Source organism: Dendrobates tinctorius, unplaced genomic scaffold, assembly GCF_039654945.1.
Source record: "Dendrobates tinctorius isolate UK_male_01 unplaced genomic scaffold, ASM3965494v1 ptg000250l, whole genome shotgun sequence".
NCBI classification, from domain to species: Eukaryota; Metazoa; Chordata; class Amphibia; order Anura; family Dendrobatidae; genus Dendrobates; species Dendrobates tinctorius.
In genome coordinates, this window is record NW_027361917.1 from 28,583,677 (window position 1) to 28,604,342 (window position 20,666).

At 42.6% G+C, this 20,666-nt stretch overlaps 1 protein-coding gene across 1 annotated transcript in view; it reads right to left on the reverse strand.

Annotated features, from left to right (window-relative positions):
- CRIM1 (cysteine rich transmembrane BMP regulator 1) overlaps positions 1-20,666 on the reverse strand; it is a 1,013,901-nt gene that overhangs the window by 519,347 nt on the left and 473,888 nt on the right. Inside the window, exon 5 of the mRNA XM_073557600.1 lies at positions 4,844-4,965. Coding sequence (XP_073413701.1) covers positions 4,844-4,965 — 122 coding nt within the window. The remainder of the gene's footprint in view (positions 1-4,843; positions 4,966-20,666) is intronic.

A 20,666-nucleotide genomic window follows, 5' to 3' on the forward strand; every position in this document is an offset into this window, starting at 1 on the left:
CATGCAATCACAGTGACTCAAACATAGTAATAGAGAACACCGAAGATTCTCTCTTAGCACTTATGGGATCCATGCTTCTTCTCACCCACAAAGTTCTCCATAGTGCGGCACCCCTCTACATTTCCTCCCTCATTTCTCTTTATCGGCCTACCCGTTCGTTATGATCTGTAAGCGACTTTCGACTAACAGCTACACAAATCTGTTCCTTCCACTCCTGGCTCCAAGACTTCTCCCGAGTTGCACCAATTCTTTGGAATGCTCTACCACAAGAAATTAGTACTAAGCATAACTTTCACAGTTTTAGGCGCTCCCTAAAACACATCTGTTTAGGGCAGCCTATCACGTTCCCTAATCAAAGTCCTTTTATAGCTCATTCACTATTTCTCTGAGGTTGTATGCCCACGTAGCGTTTTTTAAGCGTTTCCGCAGCGTTTTTAAACGCGCGATTCTGCCGCGGAAACGCTTAAAAAAGCATTCCATGCATTTTTAATAGAAAATGCACATGTTGTGCCAATGGTGCGTTTTTTACCACTGCGGAATCGCTTAGCGGTAAAAAACGCAGCATGTTCATCAATTTTGCAGAATCGCCCGCGATTCCGCATACCATCAATTATGTGGGCAAAAACGCTTAGGAAAACGCATGCAAAAACGCTTGACAAACGCTTTTAAAAAACCACATGCATTTTCCCCGGAGCAGGGAGTGCGATTCTGCTCAGGTTTATTCTGCATGAGAATCGCTACGTGGGCACATAGCCTAAACATGATTTCCATCAAACTCCACCACACCCAATAGCACCACAAATATTGGCAGGTGACCAGCTTGTGCAGCCTTTATCTATCCCCATTCCCTCAAGATGGCTGGACCATCATTGTAAATAAGCCCCTGTACTTTGTGTCACCCCTCACCTCATTATATATTATAAGCTCTTACGGGCGGGGTCGTCATTATTTTTGGTTTCATTATTGTATTCGCTTTATCTATGTTTCTTATGACTGTTATATATGAACTGCTGAATTGTAAAATGCTGTGGAATATGTTGGTGCTATATAAATAAAGATTATTGTTATTATTAGCACTTGACCATGCTCGGATAAAACCTTATCCAAGCACGCTCACTCATCACTAGCTGCTACCTTTACTATGGATTTTTAGAAGAGTATAATCTGTGAAATTTGATAATTACACATATTTATTGTGGGTATATAAAAAAATCTAGACATATAACTCAAGCCGATGAATTTAGCGGGAAGCACTAAAGTAAAATGTATCAGAATTTTTTATTTTTTTTAGTACAATAAAAAAGACCATTTTTCACCAGTGTGCTTGATCAAATTTTCATCTACTTTTGGTCTTTGTGTCCATTTTTACCACCAAAGTACCATCCATTTTTCTCATAATCAAAAAAAATAAATACATTCTCCTAGCTTCTACTACCCATAAAAAACTGAAAAATGGACAGCATTCATAAGACTCATGGATGGCATTCCAGTGCTGTCATTTTTTTTTCTAGACTTGAAAAGGTGAGTTTGATTAGCCAAGAAGATCAAAAATGGAAATCCTGTTTTCCTACAAAAACCATGCCTATAGACTATGGAGGGCAAGTTCTATCTGTAGAAAACATGGATAAAACACTTACATAAGACACCAATGTCTGATTGAGGCCTTAGTCTAATAATCTACTGATATTTGCCTAAAAACTGCCACCCAATGTAGAGTTTCTCACTGGAGCACTCCCACTATAGAGCCACATTTTTACTTTAGGGTGATGAACAGCACACAGTAACAAACTAGAGGGCAGGTCAGTGAGGGAGCAGTGACCGGTCAGCAGTCTGCATTATGAATATCTAACCAGAGCACCACATACATCAACCCCACCTTAGGGCACAGGAATCTCATTAAAGGGCCTGTCACACTAAGCGATATCGCTAGCAATATCGCTATAACTTGTGACGTTATAGCGATATTGCTAGCGATATCGCTGTGTCTGATACTTACCTACGACCCGCTCCCCCGCTGGTTATCGCTGATCGCGCGAGAACGTCCTGGATCGTTTTTCGTCGGGCGCTTCCTGTGGAGAGACGAGCGTGGAGCCGGGCGGGAGGACGCATGATCGCCTAGTGTGACAGGTAAGTAGCGACCCCCGACCCCAGCGATGTCGCTGGTGAGATCTGCCTGTGTGGCAGCTCACTAGCGACCACTTAGCGATGCACCAGCGATCCTGACCGCGTCATATCGCTGGTCGGGATCGCTGGTACATCGCTAAGTGTGACAGTACCTTTACACAAAACTGAAAATAAAGATTAAAGAACAACTACGAGATAGATTTAAAAAACAAAGGTATCATTTTAATCAGTATAAAGGCGCTGAGCTGACACTGTGAGTAGATTACTGTGCACAATCCTGCTGACAGGATCCCTTTAAGATTCAGAACTGTCTGCTAGATAAGCAATGACCAACCCTTACATATCTAAAACCCCTCACACACATTAGACTAAAGGCCCCTTTACATTTAGCGATGCACCAGCGATCCCGACCACGATATGACCAGGTCAGGATCGCTGGTGTATGGCTAAATGGTCGCTAAGTGAGCTGCCACACAGGCAGATCTCACAGCGACGCAGCAGCGGTCGTTACTTACCTTTCAGACGCGGCGATCCTGACGTCCTTCCGCCCGCGTCCACGCGTCGCTCGTCGACGCCAGCAGGAAGCCCAGCAGGAAGCGCCCGACGAGAAATGGAGCTGCACGATCTCGCGTGATCAGCGACAGACAGCGGGGGAGCCGGTCGGAGGTAAGTATCACACATAGCGATATCGCTAGCAATATCGCTGCTGCGTCACAAAATCGGTGATGCTTTAGCGATATTGCTAGCGATATCGCTATGTGTAAAACCCCCTTAAGGTTGGCCGGACCTGACAGTCGAATGTGTATTAGCCCTGGACCGATGATTGTCTGGGGAATTAAAGACGTTATACGGGACAATTTTATTTTTTTTACTATGAGTCTAAGAATTAAAAGGCAGGTAGTTGCTAATTACCTGCCTGTTCTAGCTGGTGGGTAAACCGTTCCTGCCCCTGATTCAGCTGCTTCTCATCAACAGAGAAGCTCTTACCCTTCTGGACTGCTCTGTCAACAGGACATGACTGCAGGTGTCAGGCTAATTGACAACTGGCTCCCCGCAGTTAGGCAGTGGGGAGCCAGCTGTGAATCAGCCTGACATCAGCCGTCACACCCCATCAACAGAACAGAAAAGAAGCTGTAGATCTAACAATGTGACATCAGCAGAAGCCGCAGAATCGTTGGCAGGAGCGGTCTGTGACTGCTCTGAGGTGGCTGAGATAGGAGGAGGGCAGAACAGGCAGGTAGTTAGCATTTACCTGATTGTAAGTTTTAAGGCCCATAGAAAGAAGAAAAAAATAGTCCTAGAAAATCCGTTTAAGCATATGACCAATTTCATACTCATAGAATGTAAGCTTTCAAGCAGGGCCCTCATTCCTCTTGGTATGTGTTGATTTATGTAATTATTGTTATTCTGTAATGTCTTTTATTGTCTGTACAAGTCCCCTCTAAAATGTAAAGCGCTATGAAATATGTTGGCGCTAAAGAAATAAAATGATTATTATTATACTGCCCATCCTATTGTTGTTTTCTCTGAGATAAGCCACCACTAGAGATGACTGGCAGCGGCTTTCTCATAGAGCCCACAGGAGCACTCGGGAGAGTGAGCACTCCTGTGAATGGTAGAGGCAGCCAAAATAGCTGAAGCCTTCAAGTCTTCTCTGCTTCATTATGTATAATGGAAAGTGAGTTACTAGAAAGTACTGTAAGTGTTCTCTATTTTCCATATGCACTTTTATACCTATGTAAAAGTAAATCAATTCTATGTTCTTATCTTTCCCCAAGCAGGCACAGAACAATGTCCATATCCTTGGTTGGGTAGACCCATGGCTACTTGGGCAGAAAAAAACCCACCGCAAAGATCCCATTCCAACTGATTTTCAAGCTAAGCAATGCAAATAGCAGATTTCTTTTATTGTAATGGGCTCCGGGCTTACACGGTGTGTTCTCTATAAGTGCTCCCCGATGAACTCACGTTGGGCATCATATTGGGCCAGGACCCTTCCCAGCATGTGTGATTTGGACTGGAAGCTATTTGCAGCACCTTGTCCATAAAGTAATATGATTTATCCAAATGTAAGGCTCTGATCTGCTTCACAATAAGCCCCTCTCCAGTAACATAGTTTCCTTATTTGTTCAGCTACATTTGGAAAATATCAGCATCGCCATCCACGTCCTATCAAATAAAGCTACCTTCGGCTGATCTCTTTTGATGGGATTTATCTCCTTTGGACTTCAACCACATCAGAAATCTTTACATGCATGAAAGTTAGTTGCTGCTTTTGATCCTATTTGGGTAATGGGAAGAGATAAGACAGTTCTCGCAGCTTGACCAAAGGAGCGAAGAAAAATAAAAGTGTTCTCAACAATGAATTCATTTAGAATTAAACACAGAGCGTGATGAAATCAGATAAATGAACGGCCCCACGCCTACAAATCATTAAATCACCTTTGATGCATCTCCCCTGTTCTTTCTTACTTATTTTTTGGCTTTCTTTTCACTGTTGTGCTGCATGAATGCAAACTGTAATCTTCACGTAAACTGTTAATTAAAGAGAATCCAGACAACTTGTAAACCTTATGAAAGGTTACAGAACTAAAGAGAAGTGTCCTTTTCGTAACCTCTAATTTGGATACAAAGACTTTGCAAACTTTTCTGCTGACGCACAGGAGTGACTTCCCTCCAGCCCCTCCACCCATCATCTATCGATAGGAAATCCACTTACCGTTAACGCACTCGAAGATGTCACAGCACTTCCCAGGTGTTCCATTGCCTCGTGAGACTATCCGAGGGATTGACCCTGCTTCACACACGGGGAAGCTGCAGTTCCCGGAGAGACATTCACATCTGTAGATAAGCAAGAGTTGGAGACAGTGTCAGCGCTACAGTTCACTTTTTTCCGCGCAAATATAATTAAGTACCAATTAAAGACATAGGGGAAACCCAGTGTACATTAGGCATTGCCAGCAGATGTCAAGACAGTCTATTACTGGTACAAGTTCTGCATTATCAGTCTGTGCACAGAATCACTAGACTACGGCATGCCAAAATCAATAGGTTTATTCACTTTCCTTACCGAGGAGAAATGAATAAAGCCATGTTCTTTTTTACAATCAAATCTGCCAATGGTCTTATTAGCAATAATTATGGCATTGCCCCGATGGAAGAAAGCACACGAGTATTGTCATTTATGGAGCGCTTCCTGGCTGCTGCTGACAAATCTCACAAAGACTTAAATACATGACCCCTAAATGAGCATTTATCACGTCTAAGTATATGACATATCAAATACAAATGTGCAAAAACGAAGGCTGCACCTCCTCCCTGGAGGGAGAGAGAATCCGGGGATGGTCAGTTTTGCTTTGTGTAAGGCTACGTTCCCATGATGAGCTTTTAGTGAGTTTTGGATATTGCGGAGAATCTGTAGCATTTCTTCACCCAATAATTAAGATAGTGAACTTTTTAGAAAATACACAGAGTAAAAAACTCACCAAAACTCATCATGGGAACATAGCTTAAGGCTAACTTCCCACGATGAGTATTTGATGACTTTTTGATGTTGCAGATTTACTGCAACATTTCTGTCCCTATTATGTAAACTAGGTCACTTGCGTTTTTCCATTGCATTTGTTAGTGTGCTTTTTTACTTGCATTTTTATTGCATCTTTGATGCTGCAATTTTTCCCCTTTTTATGTCATGCTTTCACACATAAATTAATTAATCCGTGCAATCAGGCTTAGTTGCACAAGCAATTCTTAACAACAAAAAATAAGTACGGTAAATGCAAGCCATTAAAATCATGATGAATTATATATCTGCTGCCTTTCATTGTAATCCTGCCTCTGATCATAATAAGATGGCACTGAAACATGATCACTTCAGAACAGAAGATGTCTTAATAGCCAGAGTATAAACTTAAACACCTAAAGATTGAGACCTAACATTATTGAGAAATAACAAGAAAAAACTAAAAATTATGATAACATATTCTCAAAGAGGTTTCCAGGAAAAAAAAGTGTATATGGTATATATACACTACCGTTCAAAAGTTTAGGGTCACCTAGAAATTTCCTTATTTTTGAAAGAAAAGCACAGTTTTTTCCAATGAAGCTAACATTAAATGATTCAGAAATACACTCTATACATTTTTAATTGGTAAATGACTATTCTAGCTGCAAACGTCTGGTTTGTAATGCAATATCTTCATAGGAGTATAGAGGCCCATTTCCAACAACCATCAACCTAGGGTACTTATGATACTTTGTGCTTGCTAACTTTGTAAGAAGGCTAATGGATAGTTAAAATACCCTTGAAAACCCTTGTGCAAGTATGTTAGCACAGCAGAAAACAGTTTGGCTGATTAGAGAAGCTATAAACCTGACCTTCCTTTGAGCTAGTTGAGAATCTGGAGCATTACATTTGTTGGTTCCATTAAACTTTCAAAATGACCAGAAAAAAAGAACTTTCATATGAAACTCGACAGTCTATTCTTATTCTTAGAAATGAAGACTACTGCATGCAAGAAATTGTCAAGAAACTGAAGATTTTCTACAACGGTGTATACTACTTCCTTCAGAGGAGAGCACAAACAGGCTCTAACCAGAGTAGAAAGAGAAGTGGGAGGCCCCGCTGCACAACTGAGCAACAAGACAAGTACATTAGCGTCTGTAGTTTGAGAAATCGACGCCTCACAGGTCCTCAACTGGCAGCTTCATTAAATAGTACACGCAAAACGCCAGTGTCAACGTCTACAGTGAAGAGGCGACTCCGACATGCTGGCCTTCAGGGCAGAGTGGCAAAGAAAAAGCCATGTCTGAGACTGGCTAATAAGAGGAAAAAATTAATATGGGCAAAAGAACACAGACATTGGATAGAGGAAGATTGGTAAAAAGTGTTATGGACAGACGAATCCAAGTTTGAGGTGTTTGGATCACACAGAACATTTGTGAGATGCAGAACAACTGAAAAGATGCTGGAAGAGTGCTTGACACCATCTGTCAAGCATGGTGGAGGTAATGTGATGGTCTGGGGTTGCTTTGGTGCTGGTAAAGTGGGAGGTTTGTACAAGGTAAAAGGGATTTTGAATAAGGAAGGTTATCACTCCATTTTGCAACACCATGCCATACTCTGTGGACAGCGCTTTATTGGAGACAGATTCATCTTACAACAGGACAATGACCCAAAGCACACCTCCAAATTATGCAAGAACTATTTAGGGAAGAAGCAGGCAGCTGGTGTTCTATCTGTAATGGAGTGGCCAGCGCAGTCACCAGATCTCAACCCCATTGAGCTGTTGTGTGAGCAGCTTGACAGTATGGTACGCAAAAAGTGCCCATCAAGCCAAACCAACTTGTGGGAGGGGCTTCTGGAAGCTTGGGGTGAAATTTCTCCAGATTACCTCAGCAAATTAACTGCTAGAATGCCAAAGGTCTGCAATGCTGTAATTGCTGCAAATGGATCATTCTTTGTCGAAAGCAAAGTTTGAACGATAAAATTATTATTTCAAATAAAAATCTTTTTTTTCGAACCTTGTCAACGTCTGGACTAGATTTTAAATTCATTTGGCAACTCATTTAATTATTAATAAAAGTATGAGTTTTCATGGAAAACACAAAATTTGTCTGGGTAACCCCAAACTTTTCAACAGTAGTGTATATAGATAGAGAGAGAGAGAGAGAGAGATAGAGAGATATTTTACAAAGCAGAGTTATATAACTTGCATAATTTACCATTATGCTTTCTTTATACCTCAGTCAGGCATCATCTCCAGTCCAAAGTTCAGCAGTTCCACCTTCTGCCTTGTGATCACCACAAAACAAAGTTCCCTGTTTTGGAATTGGACCAGTCCTGTGTGTGATGGGAATGATGACTGCGTGTTCTGGTAGCTAAACCAGCCCCCTTCTCTCTCATATCTGATCACATAAAAGGTGGCCGGCTTTGCTGATAGAGCCTATTGTTGTACTGTCAGAACAGTTTTTTTGAATGGATGATCATATATAATAGCAACAAATAACATCTATTAAAACATGACTGTGTTTTGGGTGAATGTCACACGGACTGTATATAATAATTGTGCTGTATATACCTAACAAATAAAATCAAGTCGAAACTTATTTTTCCAGTAAAATGTTTGTAGGAAAATTTCCATTGCTCCTCCTTGGTCCACTTGACCTCACACAGCATGTCAGTAGGGCTAGCGGCTGCACACATTATGTGTACCCTTACATGCACTAAGCCAAGGCCAGTACATCATAGATAATAACACCCTATAGGCGCATTATACATAATATCACATTCCTCTATGAGAACGTATAAGTCGTTCAACCTCCAGCAAGCTGCCACCTCTGTCATATGAGAAGACGACAAAGGAAGGTTCACTGCACTTGGATTTCAGCTTACAGTGACAGCGAGCAGTAAAATGCCCGATGGGGCAGTTATGTAGGAGCTGTGCACCAATGAGCAGTGTAATGCGCAGATTCTAGTGACATTTGCTGCACTTGTACTCTCTTACAATGCCCTCTCTTATAGCATAAGCCATGACAAGGCTCCTGCAGAGAAGAATGCAATTCTTCTCTGAATCGTGCCCAATTTTTGAAGTTCTTGGCGTTATTTCAGCTCTCAATTATTCATGATAGAATATACCTTGGAATCCATAGGAGGGCCAATCACTTCTTCCATCACTCTGTCTAGCAGCAGCAGAAGACTCCGGGAGGATCACTATTTCCATAATTGCTACACTTCACACTGGCAGCAGACAAGAGGATGCGGCTCCGGAATGACAGAACTGGAATACATATACATATTCAGCCTTGCTGTGACCTCACATGTGTTTCCTCCTAACGCGCTCAGATCACTGTGACAGCGATACTTAGGTATAACAGCGCCCTCGCAATGTCTGACTACAGCACGTTGGAGAATGCTGCATTTTAGGAAGAAGGAGCATACTGATAGTTGTCCTCAAGTAAAAGGAAGTTATTCAAAATGTCAGGGTGCTGTATAAAAGCCTGATCTGTACATGGAGCATTTTCTATTTTAGAATGACCTTAAGAATTTCATAGAAATGTAAATTATTATATAATATACACGTGCATCTCAAAAAATTAGAATATCATCAAAAATGTACTTTATTTTAGAACTTTAATGCAAAAAGTGAAACTCATATATTATATAGAATCATTACAGAGTGATTTATTTCAAGTGTTTATTTCTGTTAATGTTGATGATTATGGCTTACAGCCAATGAAAACCCAAAAGTCATTATCTCAGTAAATTAGAATACTTTATAACACCAGCTTGAAAAAAGTGATTTTAAAATCCAAACTGTTGGCTTACTGAAATGTATGTTCAGCAAATGCACTCAATACTTGGTCGGGGCTCCTTTGGCATCAATTACTGCATCAATGTGGCATGTCATGGAGGCAATCAGCCTGTGGCACAGCTGAGGTGTTATGGAAGCCCAGGTTGCTTTGATAGCAGCCTTCAGCTCGTCTGCATTGTTGTTGAGTCTGATGTCTCTCATCTTCCTCTTGACAATACACCATAGATTCTCTATGGGGTTAAGGTCAGGGGAGTTTGCTGGCCAATCAAGCACAGTGATACTGTTGTTTGTAAACCAGGTATTGGTATATTTGGCAGTGTGGACAGGTGCCAAGTCCTGCTGGAGAATAAAATTTCCAACTCCAAAAAGCTTGTCGGCAAGAGAAGCATGAAGTGCTCTAAAATTTCCTGGTAGACGGCTGCGCTGCCTTTGGTCTTGATAGAAAACAGTGGACCTACACCAGCAGATGACATGCCTCCCCAAACCATCACTGATTGTGGAAACTTCACACTAGACCTTAAGTAGCTTGGATTGTGGCCTCTCCACTCTTCCTCCAGACTCTGAAACCTTGATTTCCAAATGAAAAGCAAAATGTACTTTCTTTGGAAAACAACACCTTGGACCACTGAGAAACAGGTCAGTTCCTTTTTTTCTTGGTCCAGGTAAGATGCTTCTGGCATTGGCTATTGGTCATGAATGGCTTGACACAAGGAATGCACCACTTGTAGCCCATGTCCTGGATATGTGTATGTGTGTGTGTGTGTGTGTGTGTGTGTTGAAGCAATGTCCTGGATAAGTGTATGTGTGTGTGTGGTGGCTCTTGAAGCAATGACTCCAGAAGCAGTCCACTCCGTGTGAATCTCCCCCAAATATTTGAACGGTCTTTTCTTAACAATCCTTTCAAGTCTGCGGTTATCCGATTGCTTGTGCACCTTTTTCTACCACACGTTTTCCTTAAACTCAATTTTCTATTAATATGCTTGGATACAGCACTCTGTGAACAGTCAGATTCTTTAGCAACGACCTTTTGTGGCTTACCCTCCTTGTGGAGTGTGTCAATGACTACCTTCTGGACATCTGTCAAGTCAGCAGTCTTCCCCATGATTGTGGAGCTTACTGAAACAGACTAAGGGACCTTTTTAAATGCTTAGGACGCGTTTGCAGGTTATTTTTTGCTAATAAGGCTGGTTTCACATTAGCGCATTTTCAGCGCGCGCATGGCCCTGGTAGCTCCGCCCCCGATCCGGCTCTCTGCCCGGCGTGCCCGCCCCTTCCTTGTAGCGCCGCCTCCTAGCGGACAGCGGCGCCTGCGATCGGCGCACCCTATCTTTAGCATAGGGTGCGCCGATCGTGCGCAGGCCGTGCGCTAGTTGCGCTTTGACCTGCGCTGCGCACTTTTGACGGTGCGCCGTGCGCGCCAAAATCCGAAAAGTTTGATTTTGGCGCGCACGGCGCACCGTCAAAAGTGCGCAGCGCAGGTCAAAGCGCAACTAGCGCACGGCCTGCGCACGATCGGCGCACCCTATGCTAAAGATAGGGTGCGCCGATCACAGGCGCCGCTGTCCGCTAGGAGGCGGCGCTACAAGGAAGGGGCGGGCACGCCGGGCAGAGAGCCGGATCGGGGGCGGAGCTACCCCCGGCCGTGCGCGCGCTGAAAATGCGCTAATGTGAAACCAGCCTTATTCTAATTTACTGAGATAATGACTTCTAGGAATTCATTGACTGTAAGCCATAATCATCAACATAAACAGAAACAGACACTAAAAATAGATCAATCTGTTTGTAATGACTCAATCTATATAATCGTCTTATCATGTCTGTCTGTAACCGAAATCGCAGGACGCTGACTGGTCGCGGCCGCCAGGCCCCCGCCAGGCCACAACCAATCAGCGACAGGCGCAGCTGTTTGTAATTGTAAGCTGCGCCTGCCGCAGAGAGCGAGAAAGAAGACCGACGTCACTCTCGCGAGAGCGAGAAGTAGGACCGACGTCATCAGCGGTCTAAGCCGCAAAGCATTACTGGGAACGCGAGGCCGGGCGCGTGGAAAGAAGGCAGGAGGCCATCGGAAGGTGAGAATAACTTTTTTGTATTTTTTAATATTATTTTTTTTATATGCTAAAGGGCCGCGGTAGTGATTGGTCGCGGCTACAGGGCCGCGTTGCTGATTGGTCACGGACAGAGGGCTGCGACACTGATGGTCCCCTCACCCCCCTTTCCTGGTATGCATGGTCCCCTCACCCCCCGTGAGAGGACCATGCATACCAGGATTGGGGGGTGAGGGGACCATGCATACCAGTATTGGGGGGTGAGGGGACCATGCATACCAGGAAAGGGGGGTGAGGGGACCATGCATACCAGGATTGGGGGGTGAGGGGACCATGCATACCAGGAAAGGGGGGTGAGGGGACCATGCATACCAGGATTGGGGGGTGAGAGGACCATGCATACCAGGAAAGGGGGGTGATGGTGAGCATACATACCAGGATTGGGATGTGAGAGGACCATGCATACCAGCAAAGGGGGGTGAGGGGACCATGCATACCAAGAAAGGGTGGTGAGGGAACCATGCATACCATAATAGGGGGGTGAGGGGACCATGCATACCAGGACTGGGGGGTGAGGGGACCATGCATACCCTGAAAGGGGGGTAAGAGGACCTTGCATACCAGGATTGGGGGGTGAGGGGACCATGCATATCAGGAAAGAGGGTGAGGGGACCATGCATACCAGGAAAGGGGGGTGAGGGGACCATGCATACCAGGATAGGGGGGTGAGGAGACCATGCATACCAGGAAAGGGGGGTGAGTATACCATGCATACCAGGATTGGGGGGTGAGGGGACCATGCATACCAGGAAAGGGGGGTGACGGTGAGCATACATACCAGAATTGGGGTGTGAGAGGACCATGCATATCAGCAAAGGGGGGTGAGGGGACCATGCATACCAAGAAAGGGTGGTGAGGGGACCATGCATACCATAATAGGGGGGTGAGGGGACCATGCATACCAGGACTGGGGGGTGAGGGGACCATGCATACCCTGAAAGGGGGGTAAGAGGTCCTTGCATACCAGGATTGGGGGGTGAGGGGACCATGCATATCAGGAAAGAGGGTGAGGGGACCATGCATACCAGGAAAGGGGGGTGAGGGGACCATGCATACCAGGATAGGGGGGTGAGGAGACCATGCATACCAGGAAAGGGGGGTGAGTATACCATGCATACCAGGATTGGGGGGTGAGGGGACCATGCATACCAGGAAAGGGGGGTGACGGTGAGCATACATACCAGGATTGGGGTGTGAGAGGACCATGCATATCAGCAAAGGGGGGTGAGGGGACCATGCATACCAGGATAGGGGCTGAGGGGACCATGCATACCAAGAAAGGGGGGTGAGAGGACCATGCATACCAGGAAAGAGGGGTGAGAGGACCATGCATACCAGGATTGGGGGGTGAGAGGACCATGCATTCCAGGATTGGGGGGTGAGGGGACCATGCATACGGCGAAAGGGGAGTAAGAGGACCATGCATACCAGGAAAGAGAGGTGAGAGGACCATGCATTCCAGGATTGGGGGGGTCAAGGGACCATGCATACCAGGATAGGGGGTTGAGGGGTAGCATGCATATCAGGATTGGGGGTGAGAGAACCATACATATCAGGATTGGGGGGGAGCATTATTGCATTATTATTATTAAATCTTCAAAAATAAACTGCGTACGTATTCTAGAATACCCGATGCGTTAGAATCGGACCACCATCTAGTATAATATATGAGTTTCACTTTTCGTATTGAAGAACTGAAATAAATTACCTTTTTGATGATATTCAAATTTTGCGAGAAGCACCTGTAAATATTTACAGTCAAAAAGTATTGGCACCCTTGAAATTATTCCAGAAAATGAAGTATTTCTCCCATAAAGTTATTGTACACCGCTCAAAAAAATTAAGGCAACACTTAAACAACAGAATATAACTCCAAGTAAATCAAACTTCTGTGAAATCAAACTGTCCACTTAGGAAGCAACACTGATTGACAATCAATTTCACATGCTGTTGTGCAAATGGAATAGACAACAGATGGAAATTATTGGCAATTATCAAGACACCCTCAATAAAGGAGTTGTTCTGTAGGTGGGGACCACAGACCACATCTCAGTACCAATGCTTTCTGGCTGATGTTTTGGTCACTTTTGAATATTGGTTGGTAGTGCAGCTCATCCAGGATGGCACATCAATGCGAGCCGTGGCAAGGTTTGCCTTTTTGCAAGGAGGAACAGGAGGAGCACTGCCAGAGCCCTGCTAAATGACCGCCAGCAGGCCACAAATGTGCATGTGTCTGCACAAACGGTTAGAAATCGACTCCATGAGGATGGTTTGTGGGCCAGATGTCCAGAGATGGGGGTTGTGCTCACAGCCCAACACCATGCAGGACGCTTGGCATTTGCCACAGAACACCAGGATTGGCAAATTTGCCAGTGGTGCCCTGTGCTCTTCACAGATGAAAGCAGGTTCACACTTAGCACATGTGACAGACGTGACAAAGTCTGGAGACACCGTGGAGAGCAATCTGCTGCCTGCAACATCCTTCAGCATGACCGGTTTGGCAGTGGGTCAGTAATGGTATGGGTGGCATTTCTTTGGACGACCGCACTGTGCTCGCCAGAGGTAGCCTGACTGCCATTAGGTACTGAGATGAGATCTTCAGACCCCTTGTGAGACCATATGCTGGTGCGGTTGGCCCTGGGTTCCTCCTAATGCAGGACAATGCCAGACCTCATGTGGCTGGAGTGTGTCAGCAGTTCCTGCAAGGTGAAGGCATTGAAGCTATGGACTGGCCCGCCCGTTCTTCAGACCTTAATCTGATTGAGCACATCTGGGACATCATGTCTCTCTCCATCCACCAATGTCACGTTGCACCATAGACTGTCCAGGAGTTGGCGGATGCTTTAGTCCAGGTGTGGGAGGAGACCCCTCAGGAGACCATCTGCAACCTCATCAGGAGCATGCCCAGGCGTTGTAGCGAGGTCATACAGGCACGTGGAGGCCACACACAATACTGAGCCTCATTTTGACTTGTTTTAAGGACATTACATTCCACTTTAATTTTGTGTGTGACTCCAAATCCAGGCCTCCATTGGTTAATTAATTTGATTTCCATTGATGATTTTTGTGTGATTTTGTTGTCAGCACATTCAACTTTGTACAGAACAAAGTATTCAATGAGAATATTTCAGTTATTCAGATCTAGGATGTGTTATTTGGGTGTTCCCTTTATTTTTTTGAACAGTCTAATTACAAGTTTTGTTATACACATGTTTATTTCCTTTCTGTGAATTGGAACAACACAAAAAAACTGAGAAAAAAAAAGGCAAATTGGACATAATTTTACACAAAACACCAAAAATGAGCTGGATAAAATTGTTGGCACCCTCATCCAGGGCTATGGAGTCGGAGTCGTGGAGTCGGAGTTAGTTTTGGTTGGAGTCGGAGTCGGTAGAAATGTACCGACTCCGACTCCAGCTTTAAAAAAAATGTATTAATATTTCATAATAGAACTTTGATATGAATTTTATAAATGTTACTCAAATATATATGTTCTATCAAACTATGAACAACAGTGATAAGCAGTTCTGCTGGAGATAGAGACATTTCTTACTTCTTGTGTGTCACTGTTCTCCACTGCCCTTATCTAATCTTATACTTGGTTAACCTCATGCTGCCCCAACCCCCCTACTTACAATGTAAGAAACTGAAAGTGAAAATGTGTTGCAAATTCTTAGTAGTAAAGCTCCTCCTCTAGACTAGATCATACTAGGTGTGCGTCTTCCAAGCATCTCACAGCTGCCTGCTACTCAGAAGAGGAAGACTGTAAGAAGTATTATCCTTTCAACAAACTTTGCATCAGTTAACTGTGAGTACATGAGGAATAATAGCAGTATTACTGACCACTATATCAGTTGTACGACCTGGCAATAATTTTGTACAATTGTTTTTAGGAAAAACAATTGTCATTTGGATTGTGAATGCAGAATTAAAAACCTGAGAATGTCAAAGAAGCATCACATTAAATCAGCTGTATTTGAACATTTCACCATCACTCAAGATAGAAAACATTATGTCTGTCAGTGTATGACAAATGATCCAGACGAAAACAAATGCTGTGAAGCCAAGATGAGTGCATATTCAGGCAAAGATAAAAATGCTCCTACCAGAGCTTCTAATCTAAAGAGACATTTACAGCGCTTTCATCCAGAAGTACTGAAAGCAGTGGATGAGAAAGACTGCATCCAAACCAATGAACCAGTGCCCAGCACTTCCAGCCAAACAAAGGAGCAGAGAACTTTGCAGCCATCAGTTGCAAGATATTTTGTCAGTGACAAAGTTACTGTGACAATGACAGTAGATACATTTAAAAAACAGATCCTAGAGCTTGTTGTAAAGGATAGTGTGCCTATTTCATTATTTTCACGACCAGCTTTCATGTGTCTGAATGGGGAAATGGCCCGCAAGCTTGGTGTTTCTCTGGAGAGAGAGAGTATTAGAAAATTAGTAATCGAAGAAGCTTTTAAACAAAAGGAAGAACTTAAAAAAACTCTCAAGGGACGCTTTCTGTTTCTTAAAATGGATGCCTGCACACGTCACAGAGTGAACTATTTTGCCATCAATGTCCGATTTGTTTGTGACAAAAATGAAATAGTTACCAAGACATTGGCAGTAAAAGACACCAAAGCTCATCACACCAGTGAGTTTCTCCAGGTCTTGGTGGAAAAGGTTCTGCAAGACTATGAACTTAAAAAAGAGCAAGTTCTTTCTGTCGTAACTGACAATGCTTCAAATATGATAAGTACTATTAAGCTAATGAATGAGAGTAATGATGGTGACCAGAAGCTAGAAGAACATTCTGGGTCCACAGACACAGAAATGTTTGAAATAGAGGAACACAGTATTGTAACTGAGGAGCAAACTGAAGTTGCTTCAGATGAACAGCAACATGATAGTTTAGATGATCTTGTTGAAACTGTGTCAATATGTTCTTTCATTCATCACATGCGCTGTGTTGTGCATACGCTACAGCTGGCTATAAGAGACAGTCTGCAAGAAGGACATGCTGCTGCACTGATTGGCAAGGTGAGAAAATTGGCTACTGTTGCCAGAACCCCTAAAGTTGACTCAATTTTGAAGAGACGTGCTGGAAAAGGGGCAATTATTGATCAAGCCACACGATGGGGCAGTACTTACTTAATGATTCAGCGCTTGGTTGAACTGAAAACCTTTCTTGTAGACATGGCTAACCCTCAACTGACGCTAAATGAAAGTCAGTGGAATCAGGTGACTGAGCTGGAAAAATTGCTAGAGCACCCATTTACAGTGACTAAAAAATTACAAGCAGAGGACTTAACTCCAGGTATTTTCTTAAAGGAGTGGAAGAACCTGATGTTTCGCCTGTCCCAAAGAGGAGGGTTAATTGCAAGTGGCATTGCTACATCAATGAAACGGAGAGAGGAGCTACTATTACAAAATAACATTCTTTTGGCAGCTGTTTATGTAGACGCAATGCATCGGATTCTTCTAGATGATCAACAGCTAAGTAAAGGAAAAGAAGCTCTGTTTGAAATAGCAGTAAGGATGAAAGGGTTGCAGAACAGTCAGGAGGAACAAGAAGAATTTGGTCGTCCTGCCACATCTTCACCCTCATCATCAACTGATGAAGAATTTAATTTCGAAAAATATTTGGAACACAAGGACCGTGCAAAGCGTTCCCGCAAAGAAGAAGAGTCATCCCCATCAAGGAACACAGCCAGTACATTTCAGCAGAATTTTTCATGTGCACTAAAAGAAATTGAGAAATTTGACCCTTCATCAAAAATAACAGTGCAACAAGTGATTCCTCTGTATCCTGACATTGTCAGAGATGTTGCCCGAGTGGTTACTGCTTTGCCACCAACACAAGTTAGTGTAGAGAGGTTGTTCTCTGCTCTCAAAATAATTAGATCAGATTTGAGGGCATCCATGAAGGAGGATCTGACAGAGGCAATACTTTTACTGAGGACAAATTTATAGATTTCTTCTTATTAACTGCATAAAAGTGTTTATTGCATATTTACTTACAGTTTAGAAAAGTTTATAAAAGTTATTTGCTATATTCTAATTGTATTCTAATAAATGTAGTTTTTGCTCTAAGTGGTCTGATTACTTATATGATAGTGAGAAACTGAATAAGCACGATGTTTAAAATTTTATAACAGTAAATTTGTTGTTATGAATTGGCCATTTATGAAGGAGTCGGAGCCGGAGTCGGAGCCTGATAAAATCCAGGAGTCGGAGTCGCAACTGTGGCTTACCGACTCCACAGCCCTGCCCTCATCTTAATATTTAGCTTCTAATAAATAACTGCAATGAATAACTTCCAATAACCATCAACAAGCTTCTTACACCTGTCAACTGGAATTTTGGACCACTCTTCTTTTGCAAACTTCTTCAGGTCTCTTATATACGAAGAGTGCTTTTTCCCATCAGCAATATTAAGATCTCTCCACATGTATTCAATGGAGTTTAGATCCGGACTCATTGCTGGCCACTTCAGAACTCTCCAGTTATTTGTTTCTGTCCATTTCTGGGTGCTTCGTGAAGTATGTTTGGGGTCACTGTCCTGCTGGGAAACTGATGACCTAGGATGCAAACCCAGCTTTATGACACTGGACTCTACATTGCGACCCCAAATCCTTCGTTAATCTTTAGATTTCATGATAGTTTGCACACAGTCCAGGCACCCAGAGTAACAGGCAGCAAATCAACTCCAAAACATCTTTGAACCTCCATGATATTTGACTGTAGGTATTGCGTTCTTTTCTTTCTAGGCCTCATTCCTTTTTTGGTAAACAGTAGAATAATGTGCTTTACCAAAAAGCTCTATTTTGGTCTCATATGTCCACAAGACACTTTCCCAGAAGGATTTTGGTTTACTCACATACATTTTGGCAATCTGCAGTCTAGCTTTTTCATGTCTCTGTATCAGCAGTGGGGTCCTCCTGGTTCTCCGGCCATAGCGTTTAATTTCATTGAAATGTGGATGGATAGTTTGCGCTGACAGTGGTGCACCCTGAGCCTGCAGGACAGCTTGAATTTCTTTAGAACTTGATTGGGGCGGCTTAGCCACCATCCGGACCATCTTGCGTTGCAAACATTCATCAATTTTTCTCTGCCGTCCACGTCCAGACAGATTAGTTACAGTGTCATGGGTTGTCATGGGTTGTAAACGTCTTGATTGTGTTGCGCAACCTGGACAAAGGAACATCAAGATCTCTGGAGATGGACTTGTAACCCTGAGATTGTTGATATTTTTTAACAATTTGGGTCCTCAAGTCCTTAGACAGTTTTTTTGATCCTTTTTCTGTTCTCTATGCTTAGTGTGACACACACAAACACACAATGCAAAGATTGAGTCAACGTCTCACATTGTTTCAGGAATTATTTTCATATTGCCCACACCTGTTACTTTCCACAGTTTAGACTCAACGACCATCACATGCTTGAAACAAAGTTGTTTACCCACATTTTTGGAAAGGTGCCAAGAATTTGTCTGGCACATTTTGGGGGTTTTGTGTGAAATGATGTTCAATTTGCCTTTTTTTCAGATTTTTTGTGTCGTTCCAAGACACACAAAGTAAATAAACGTGTGTATAACAAAACTTACAATTGCAATCTTTTTCTGGGAGAAATACTTTTTCTGAAACAATATCAAGGGTGCCAACATTTTGGCAATGATGGTATATTATTAGTATAAATTGACCTCCAAGACATCATAAAAGTTCACTGGGGAACAGTCTTTCTCTTTTATTATTCATTTTTCCCATTGTTATTGGGACACCCATAAGAGCCCCAATTACAGGCAAAAACAGACCCTTATTCTACCAGGTGCCACTGGCAGAGTTGATCTACGACTCTGCGAATTGAGCAGCTTAGCTATGCTGAGACCATGCGATCATATCATGCAGATACCATGCCAGATCACCAGATCCTACAAAAGCAATGACACTTCCGATGCTTCTGTTTGCTGCATACTGAGCGTAAAGTAGCTAGAAAAGGAGAAGACAAAGGGTCCACCACGGAATTTTTAATTTCAGTAGGCAAGCCTATATATGAGCTCAGCGGTTCTCTAATATGATATAATTTTATACATGTTCCTTATTTACCCGATAGATGTTAGAAATCAGCAATTACCATGTTTTACTGATTAAAGACGAGATATGACAATGCATGAAAAAGAATCTTATTTTCAGATTTGTTAAAAATTACGTGGATGAAACTTTATGGATAGAAATTAAACTAAAATGTTTGTACACTCCAATCTCTGAGGAGCTGTTGTGTCCTGTGATTTCACTTTATTCACCCACTGTAACACGTAACACTGACTGCACACTGTAATTGGAGACAAATACAGAATTAATTAAGAGTCCGTCTGAACGTGAATCCTAGCCCTGAATGTAAATTCTGTGAATATTTGTTCAACATAATTTCTAATTTTTTAACATTTTTTTCAAATTTCTAAATAAATACAAAACACAGTGACCTAAATTTACCATTATCATAAATTATAATGTGCCACAAAAAAACAAAAATTTACCATTATCATAAATTATAATGTGCCACAAAAAACATTCTTAAAATCACTAGGGTTTGTTGAAGCATTTCAGAGTTATTAACAGATAAAGTGTCATTGGTCAGATTTAAAAAATTCGGTTCTGCCACTAAGGGGTTTAAAGAAAAAAAAAAGAAGGTATATTTAAAAATAGACACTTTGATGTCTGCTTAACCCCTTTACTCCCAAGGGTGGTTTGCATGTTAATGACCGGGCCAATTTTTACAATTCTGACCACTGTCCTTCATGAGGTAATAACTCTGGAACGCTTCCATGGATCCCGGTGATTCTGACATTGTTTTCTCATGACATATTGTACTTCATGTTAATGGTAAAATTTCATTTATATAACTTGTGTTTATTTGTGAAAAAAGTGGAAATTTGGCGAAAATTTTGAAAATTTCGAAATTTTCCAATTTTTAATTTTTATGCTCTTAAATCACAGAGATTTGGCACACAAAAAACATTTCCCACATGTTTACTTTACATCAGCACAATTTGGGAACCAAATTTTTTTTTGTTAGGAATTATAAGGGTTAAAAGTTGACCAGCGATTTCTCATGTTTACAACACCACTTTATTTTTAGG